The following is a 9970-nucleotide window of genomic DNA, read 5'->3' as shown; positions in this document are numbered from 1 at the left end:
ATGAATAGGAATAAAGCACATATCGTGTATATAAGATACAAAAATGTGGATTGTTGTTTGGACAACAAACAACGTCAAACAATGATTTATTAAAAAAAAACCTAAAATGAAACTTATATTGAACAAAAATCAGCTCCAACAATTTATATTTTTACTTTTTCCTATTCAGTGACACATGAAAACATTAGCATTTAATTTAATAAAATCTAAAAAATACTGAAATTTTAATGGTGAATGTTAAGTCGAGGTTTATCAACAGCATGCCGTGGATTTATTATAGGAATATTTTCTAAAATTGCTGCTTCTGTAAGTGAGCTGATAGCAGTGTGAAGCCAAAATCAAACAGAATGTTTGTTTAAATGATTGACCTGGTTTGTACAGGCCCGTGCTTATCAGTCAGTGCTGAACAGAGACTATCAGCCTTCAGATCTCACTATCAGTTGTCAGGTAAGCACTGCTTTTAAAGTCAATTGACCCGACTTCACTGGTCTTGTTGGACAGTGTCTGATGACCGTGCGACATCAAGATTCACCGTGATGTAACAGAGCATCTACGTTACACAACAACACTTCTACATACAAATTCAAGTTTTAAAGGGAAAAGACATTTTTTCTTTTCTCGATTGCCGTTTTATTTGTTTAAATGCATGGTTCCCAACCTGGGGTCCAAGTTGCCCTCAGGGGTGCGCCAGAGATCACATGCACAATTATATGCATAATACATTCAGAAAATGCCAATCACACACTCTATTATTTGAAATAGTCACAGCGAATACTGTGTACTTTTTTTACACACTTTGAGGCGTGGGAAGGACAGGTACGACCAAAAATAATTTATTTTTTAATGCACATTTTGATGTGTCATCACCTGCTGTAGAAAATGTCTGGCAAAGCTAAATTTCTTGGTTTGAAAATGTGGCCCAGCTGTCTCATGTCTGAGAAACGTACAAGTACCAAACACTCAAGGCAATATCTCAAGAGAACACAGCACAGTTTTTATCCATATACAATGAGAAAAAAATATATAAACATTTGTAATTATTCACTTTATTCTTTGTAAAGTGTGGGTTCAGGGTGGAAACCTATGATTTAAACAATCATTTCATAAAATAGTTGGGGATAATTTGAAAAAATTAAATTATTTTGAAAGAATAAAGACTAAATAGAACATTTAAACTTCCCCAATCCTTAATGGTTTGCAAATTTTGAACTTTAGACTTTTTTGTTTTCCCCTCTTGGCTGCAACTAACATTTATCTCTCGTGATAAATAAATAAATTACCCATAAAAATCTGCCACGACACCAGCTGTCAATCAAACTCCTATGTGCTGCACTTTGTCTTCTATCTTCCTCGAAATGGGAACACAGTTTACAAAATCGACATCATGTGCTACTTAGGAAGAGCAGAAATTGGCAATTGAGACCCTTAACCCTCTTTAAGAATGTTCACTGATGTTGTAAACTCAAGTGGGAAGTTCATTTTCCCACAGACTTCCATTCAAACTGAGCTCACTTTGCAACTAATGGAGTCTCCCTCTGGTGGTTATTCAGTATATTGTTACTGTTGGGTTGGTTTCGGGTAAGATATTTCATTGCAGGTGTACAGCGACGATAAAGAATCTAATCTAATACTTAATATGACAGTCATTTACTCGGCTAATCTAGTGATTGTGGTTGTCAATAAAATGAACTGATTAAATGATTGTGTAAATCGTGTTTCCCGACATTGTCTGAGCAACAGCCAATAAAAAATACATAAAATGTTACAAATAAATTCTGAAAACTGTCATGACAAAATTTTCCTGGGGAAAATAACTATTCAAATTCAAATGATGCATTAATTATGTCATAGAGTGTAACTGCATGTATATTTCCATTGTTAAAACATCAGTTTCGTTCAAACCAATAAAGTGAGATAAGGTGAAATTCACAGTAAACCGGCGTGTGTCAACTGAGCTGAGGAAGATTAGAATCTCTCTAGTTTCAGTATCATTGTGACGACGTCAAAGTGTCAGAAAAAAAACAACAACACAATTTCAGCATTTTGATAGACTTTTCATCAGATTATTACACACTAGCCCCAAAACTGTTAAAACTGAGTCAACTTTTCTTTCCATAGCAGGAAAGAGGTGGATTTTTATTTTTGCTGGCACATTATTTTAATGGCGGAGGAATCAAATAAATCATCATGTCGTCATTACAACAGTTTATTGTGAAAAAATTACGACACAGGGATATAGTTGGCTTTGGTTCCTGATGATAGAAAGGGAATGTTATTATTTCAAACTATTCCACATTCACCCAACCTCTCTTTTATCTTTGTATCAAAATCTATTGTTTTTAAACGTCTCTGAACGCCAGCTTGAATCGACCACTCAAAGTGAAAAGAGTGATCTATAAATAAAACTGCGTGACAAATTACTGATTAGATATCACTGTTACTCTGTGACTTACTCATTGTACATTCTAAGAACCTTCAAGAGTTCCACACCTCAGATAATTGTGATGAAGATGACCGTGACTTGTCATCAGACAGAAGATAACGGACTTGTAATAAACTTGAGTCATGCCAACATCCACGTCTGTGGAGTTTGCTGTCTCAGGAGTCATTGTCATCTTGTGGCCATTGTTGTTGAGTTAGTTTTCATTTTCTGACAAATGGAAAGCAGTGAATCCGATTAAGGCCAATCAGATAACTTTTTTATAGATCCTTTCAAGGTGCCCTCAATGTCACAGGTTTCTCTGACTCTCCTGAAAGCTTTGGCTGATTAAATTGACATTTAATCAAAGATGTAAATGTTCTTTTTTTCCTTCTTGTATCCACACACAGTGCTTCAGGTGTGATTGGAATGATGAATTATCTTCCAGGATGGTGAATCTTCCAGGACGGTGAATAAGTTTAATGAGAAAACAAAGTAAATATTTAAAAATGATTATGTTTGCTCTGTTTTTGAAGGTAATTGTGCTGGTGATCTGGAACCTATGTGTATATTTGTTGATGGGACAGTTGTAAACCACAGAAAAGAGGTCTCAAACTTGCGGCTCATGCTAACACAGCATGTTAATCAGTCTTGTATAAAGTATCTAAAAGGGAATACTTGAGTACTTACGTATTTTACCAGAAAATTACATTAGTAGAAGTTGAAGTCACTTTTTTCTTATATAGTGTTAAAAGAATGCTTTTATCAGCTTGGCCCCAAATCTACAGTCAATAGCTGGGTCGGGACCCACAGACGGGTCGCAGGAGATTACTCTTGGGGTCCTTGAGTAATCTCCAAATGCGCCGAACCTTTCCCAACCCTTTAGTCAATTTATCTGTCTACATGTGTTAAATAACATGCATAAAATTGAGTTTTATTTCATTTACCAAATGTGTCAGTTCAAAACGAAATCAGGTGAAACAGATATAGCTTTAAATGAGTCACTACCTCATGCACAAATGTGCTCGTTTGCCGATTTATGCTATGATTGGCATTAAAGAGGAGGGACGGACGAACAGTATCCTCACTACACCACTGAATCCTCGTTATGATAAACTGTGTTGTAAGCAGCGATGTGCCTGTTTGTGTCTTATTTCTAATATAAAGGCCAAATAAAAACAAAAATGGAGTAAAACAAACACAGAATGCTTGGAAAATGTAGAAACATTCAATTGAATTTACATGATTATGTTCAAAATGTATAAAATTATGTATAAAATACAACACGTATAATAGTGGGTAGTTACTTATGAATATATACTGCATATACTAAAATATTGACAGCGGTGTTTCTCTGGACCAGTAACTATCTGGACTCTGTTTTAACTCATTAAACATGCTTTACTATTCCAGTTCTGTGGGGTTTTCTGATGCTGCAGGTTCTGACTTGCCACGTTCCGCGCCAACGACCTGCGACTGTGCTATGGTGACGGACAGCTGGGCACCCCAACGGGACCGCAGACATTTCATTCCCATGTTGTGTGTTGCATGCCACGTCGGGTTTTACGGTTATAGCTGCCAATAAATAAATAAAGGTGAACAACAAGAGGAAGCGAAAGCCAGGAAGGAAACTTGGAGAAAGAAAAAACACGTGTAAGTGCTGCTATGACCTGGTATCTTTGTATTTGTGATTTTTTTCAAACTATTTTCCTGGTGGCTTTACTTTTTACTCTACACCTGAATTTGGTAGCAGTCCTTGTTGGTTCAAACAGTTTACATGCATGTTAAAAGTCCGATTTTAGACAATAGTTCAGTTTCTTTAATGTCATGTAAACACGTTAGTCCGACTAAAACCTAGTTAGTCTTAGTCGGACTAACACAACTGGATAATGTGATAGTCCGATTACTCCTGCATGCTTAGCCGGACCAAAGTTTCCTCCCCACCAGAAGTAGAAGGACACGATGTATAAAAATCTATTTAGCCTGCTTGCTTTCATTGTTTTTTTCAACACACTAGTGATGATACACCTCTCCTGATTGGATGTCACCAACTCTTACACATTAGCTCTTTAAAATGGATCTCAGGAAAAGGTCTCGAGGGCCCACTCTCCATGTGGGGCCCTTGAAATGGCCCAGCTGAATGTTTTGAATGTTTTGCATGTGTTACATCACCTTATAAAACACTGCCAGGTACAGGTTTGGCTGTTCAGTAAGTGCTTGATCTCCTGTGAAAGACAAGAAGGAGAAGTATTTTTCTTCAAAGGATGAACATCAGTTTCTTCTCCTCCAAAACTCTTTGCTCACATTTCTTATGAAATAAAGACAGAGAAACTAAGGCTATAAACACCAAATATAGCTCTGTAGTTACCCTTAATGAACACACACACACACACACACACACACACACAGGCTCAGATGGGAGGGCTGCAGGTGATGGGCTGGTGTGATAAAGGCTCATAAAAAGCAAGTGTTGAATATCTTCTCCTCTTTGGAGACGAGTGTACAGTCGTTTCTGAAAGCCTCTCAGGTGAGTAACGCTGCTTTCATTCGTGTTGATTTATACGATCAATACTGAGGGACGACGACGACAAGCTTTTACTTTTACACCAACATTTGAATACAACAGGGATTTATCTAAGAATCTTTCTTATAGTATGGATTAATCCTTCACCTTTTCTTTCTTTTATGTATATTTTTTTTTTATGGTGACACTGATGTGGTGGTAAATATGAAGACTAACATTGTCAAAAATATGAAAAAATACTGACAAATATTACTTATTGATCGTGAAATGTTTATTTTTCATTAGCGATAAATTTGGGTAGGACAACAGTGATGCTACACATAAAGGGAAAGTTAGATAAGGTCAAATGTTACGGTGACAAATATTGTTTTGTAGTTATATGGACATTACATACATTAAATGAATGTATGTGTTTGTGTGTTTCAGAGCAACTTTCACACCCTGATTGTGAACCCCTGAAAAGAAACTCCTACACAATGAAACTGATCTGTATTGCCGTGACTCTCCTCCTCTGTGCAGGTAAAAAGTATATAATTAATACATTTCCATCAACAGATAGTTTACAAGCTGTAATTAATGCATTTAATAATTATTTTTAATTCCATAAAAGCTATTTACATTTTTTTTTTACAAACAATGGAGCACATTGCTCTTCTAAATGCAGAATTAACCATTAATGAAGGTTAATAAATGACTCCAAACTAATTTTCTTTTCTTTCTCTATCTGAGTTGTAAAAAATCCTAATCACAAAAACAAAGAAAACCAGTGTGACGCCTGTTCAAAGCAATAATAAAGTGAGATAAGGGAAATGGAAAATGAGGTGTGGTGACTGAACTGTGGGAGATTTGAGTCGTTGGTTTACTTTCAATATGAAACCAATATCATTTCTATTGTAACTAGAAAAAAAAGCTCATAGTGAGTCAACTTTTCATTTAATTTGTTGGTACATCATTATTATGTCCTCATTAAAACAGTTTATTGTGAACATTGTGTGTCTTTATATCTTTATGGAGTTATACTTAAAAACGTGGGGTTTGGTGCGTGGTTCTCGGTTGATAGCCTCAGTCATAAATTTCAATTGTATTTGTCAAAATGGTTAGTCATGGTCACTGTGGTGCCAAACTCGAGCTATACTGGTTCAAAGTTTAGGTTTCTTATCGCTGACGTGTTCCCATTAACAGACAGTCTGGACAATAAAGTTTAACCTATAATCTAACTAGTATAGTATAGTTAGCCCCCATTTGATGTCCAAGCTCCTAATGGTAAACAATATTTTAATTAAATATTTAAAGACTAATTATGTGTCATAAATGTGTTTTTGTTGTGAACTTTATATCAAAACAAACACCTTTACTTTGAAATGGTGAGCAATATCATCCCCAAATATTAAGGATCTCCAAATGTTAAGGGTTAGCTAGCTAGTTAGCACACCTTGCTTTACTGTTTACAGTAAACCTGGCTTTTAAAGTGGTGCGAAAAATTGAACACACTTTTGGCGCTTTTCCATGATACAGTTCCAGCACGACTCTACTCTACTCTACTCGGTTTGGGTATCAGTCACGTTTGTTTTTCCTCTTCAGCGTGGCCGTGGGTTAGTGCTGGAACTGCATAATAGAAAAGTGCCATCAGCGCAACTAGAACACTCTTAAATGTTTTGCATTTAAAACCTTTTTAAAATGATTTGATGTTTTGTTTTAATGAATGGTTTTCCTTATTTGACCCTTTTCTATCTTTTTGTTTTTGCAACACAACAGGAACCACACTAAAACCGATTGCAGCTGCCACAACAACCGCTCCTGTCGTCCCATCTGAACAGCCCAGCGGTCAGACAAGCAATCCCACCGTCCCATCTGAACAGCCCAGCGGTCCTACAAGCAATCCCACCGTCCCATCTGAACAGCCCAGCGGTCAGACAAGCAATCCCACCGTCCCATCTGAACAGCCTAGCGGTCAGACAAGCAATCCCACCGTCCCATCTGAAAAGCCCAGCGGTCAGACAACCAATAACCCCGCCACAACTGAAGCACAGACGACCAGCCCTGAGCCTGTGGAGGAAGGAGATCAAGGACTTTCACCTGGAGAGATAGCGGGCATCACCATCGGCACCGTGGCCGGTGTGGCATTAATCGGTGAGTGCATTTCAGTTAAGACACCTCATCCCTGCCACCTCAATCACACATCACTCTGTTATCCATTAACAAGGAGAGACTGAGCATTTTAACCTGGAAGCCATTGAGACGAGAAAATCATTTAAGGCGCCTGCTGATCTCAATCAATGCACTTACTTATCAAAAAAAAAAGAAGGGAGATTGACAATCACTGGAGTTTAGTGGGTCTTGTGGAAGAGCGAGAGTGTGCAAAACATTAGGGACACTTATGGTTTCAAAACTCTTGAAACCCAGTTGCACCAAGGAAACTAAATAATCAATTTGTTACCAATGCAAAATGATAACATACATTATTTTTGGGAAATTCTTGCCCTCAAGTGTAACTTCACTTAAAACCAAGAATTAGTGTATACATATATATATATATATATATATACTAGTCCCTTCCAACCAAGTTTAGATTACACAGCATTTCACATTTGAAGAAGAAGTTGAAAGAGGAAGTGGTCAGCACAGGTGTTAATGGATGTTTCCCCATGTTATCCATTAACAAGGATCCACTGAACATTATTTACCCCCCAGACGTCATCGAGATGAGAAGTCATTTTTATGGATCGGCTCCTCCTACTTTTTTTCAAGTAGCTTCTAAATCAATGTACTGTACAAAGCTTATGTAAATCTAAATGTATCAAATGAATATGACTCCGTTACATTTCCTATTGTCTGTTTTGTTTTGTGGTAGCCTTTAGATGTACAGACAACTATTTCAATTACAATCAATTTTTTTCTACACTGGTTTTGATAAATTAAGCAAACAAAGGGCAGAAATAAAAGTTTTTATAATAATAAAAAAAAAGGTAATACTCACACACCCATCTTTATATGCAATGGGTTAGGGTTATTTACATTCTAACATCTGTCCAGTGACTGATTTTGACCAGTATTGGACCGATACTGATGATCGTATCAGTTCAGTATTCAAAACAGTATAAATATAGTAATATAATATAAATAATAAAACCCTTGTCTTTTTTTCAGGTGGGGGTATCTTTGGCATTCTGAAGTACACCGGGAAGATCTGAGACCACTTCCCACGCTACGACAAATTAAATTAAAATAGGTGAAGGATCATTAAAGAAAATGAAGTATTTGACGTCTAAACAGATTCAGTAAGGATCCTGTTGTCTGAAAGGCTCAGTACGGCCTTTTCCATGGTGGACATTTTGACAGACGTCACTGATAAACATCAAGTTTGCGCGCTCTCTGAATCTGATAAAGCGAAATGGAACTGGGCCGTCACTCGGGTGACTCACACCCTCCACAGTGACCCCTCAAAATGGCTGCCATGAAAACTGCATGTACGTGTTTTTACGTCGCAAAAGACGGTGTCACAGGTCAAAAGGAAGACAACAGGATGTTATCTGCTCAGGTAATAATAATAATAATAATCCTTAAAATTATTGTTATATGATTTATTTTATAAAATGTAGTAAAGCTACAAATGAAGTAAATAAATAAAGTATATTAAGCTAAAACTACATTAAAACTACATTAAATCTTTTATTGTTGTTCTTATTTGATTTGTTCATTGTTTTTTTGTTTAACACTAATGGGCCACATTTTTTACTAGAAATTCTATTTTTTCTATTATAATGTTTGTAAGGTAACTCTTCATAAAATAATTTTAAAGCTGCTGATATCGCTTTCTCTGCGCTAACTCCTCCAACTCTATCTGAAGCTGACAAACCACTCACGACACATTAATAAACAAATATAAAATTAAAAATAAACATGTTTGTCTCGCCTTTCTTAGTGATCTGTGTCAATATGACTGTCATCATATACCAGCAGCTAAATTCCAGGTGTTCATGATGCAATTTTGTGAAAAAGCCCTCTTTCTTTGTTCATTTTTATGAGTGCGATTGCAGCGTAATCTGTATGTGTGTGTACAGATAAATATTAATGGTTTCTGTCTAATCTGAGACAAACCGGTGTTTGCTCTGTTCTCCAATTTGACCGAGATTTGACCGAGGAAAATACAAACGTTCGACCACATCTCATCAACGGAGTTTAGTCATGCTGTTGATATTTAATCCAGACTAAAAACCTAATCATTAGGTTATCTGATAACATAGTTACATAAGATATCATTAGCTGCAAATGTGATAATGGTCACTCACTGTAAACTATTGAAGGAATGTAAATCTAGTGTAGGACATTGACCTCTGTCGTTATTAAGTACAGTGTTAGCTGTGGGGCTGGTGATTAAAGGTGTTCTGAAAAAGCATTAAAACACAAAATACCAGTACATGGCAACAATTAGTGTCTTTACATCCCAAATGATTAAAAAGTGTAATTAAAAGAAAAGGTGGATGAGTTAATTTCTAAATTTGTCAACGTTTGAAAATCATCCCCTTGTCCTTTATGTTTATGTTCAAGGTCCAGTGTGTAAATGTATATGTCATTTTTAAATATACTGTACATGAGGAGGTGGGTCAGGATTTAGGACCATCATGTTTTTACAGTAGCCTACAATGGACAAACTAAACATTTCTGTACATACTGTACCTACCTAAGGGAAGGCTCTAGTTTTTACTGCATTAAAAAATGTACATGCTGTGTAAGAATTAAAAGTTCAAAAGTAAATATTAGCCATGATGTCATATGTTTTTACCTGGTTATGTAATCTTTTTTCTTTTTTAAATAAGTCTATAAAGTGAGCAGATAATCTGGTCTTTTGCAGCACGGATGATGCTCCAGCTGCGTTTTAAGCTGGACTTTAGACCACAGCGGTCAGACTCAGTTTTATGATATGCTCATAAGATGGAGGAGTGTCAACACTGAGAGTGCTCACTGCTGCGACACATGTTGGAAGATTACTGTTTGCCCAGATGGTGTGTGTGTGTGCATACATGACA

General features: G+C 36.5%; 1 protein-coding gene across 1 annotated transcript; it reads left to right on the top strand.

Moving 5' to 3' along the window:
- Window positions 1–4864: 4864 nt before the first annotated feature.
- LOC122779200 (putative surface protein bspA-like) lies at window positions 4865–8842 on the top strand. The gene is made up of 4 exons (XM_044041336.1): window positions 4865–4946; window positions 5370–5462; window positions 6699–7073; window positions 8091–8842. The coding sequence occupies exons 2-4, from the start codon at window positions 5420–5422 to the stop codon at window positions 8132–8134; spliced, it is 462 nt and encodes a 153-aa protein (XP_043897271.1). The 5' UTR covers window positions 4865–4946; window positions 5370–5419; the 3' UTR covers window positions 8135–8842.
- The last annotated feature ends 1128 nt before the right edge of the window (window positions 8843–9970 follow it).

The sequence above is a fragment of the Solea senegalensis genome, linkage group LG13 (assembly GCF_019176455.1).
Source record: "Solea senegalensis isolate Sse05_10M linkage group LG13, IFAPA_SoseM_1, whole genome shotgun sequence".
Taxonomy (NCBI): domain Eukaryota; kingdom Metazoa; phylum Chordata; class Actinopteri; order Pleuronectiformes; family Soleidae; genus Solea; species Solea senegalensis.
This window is presented reverse-complemented; position numbering and strand designations above follow the sequence as displayed.

Coding starts and splice junctions, on each gene's coding strand:
- LOC122779200 (XM_044041336.1), top strand. CDS start 5,420: ATGAAACTGATCTGTATTGCCGTGACTCTCCTCCTCTGTGCAG. Junction 5,463..6,698: donor GACTCTCCTCCTCTGTGCAG/GTAAAAAGTATA, acceptor GCAACACAACAG/GAACCACACTAAAACCGATT. Junction 7,074..8,090: donor GGCCGGTGTGGCATTAATCG/GTGAGTGCATTT, acceptor TCTTTTTTTCAG/GTGGGGGTATCTTTGGCATT.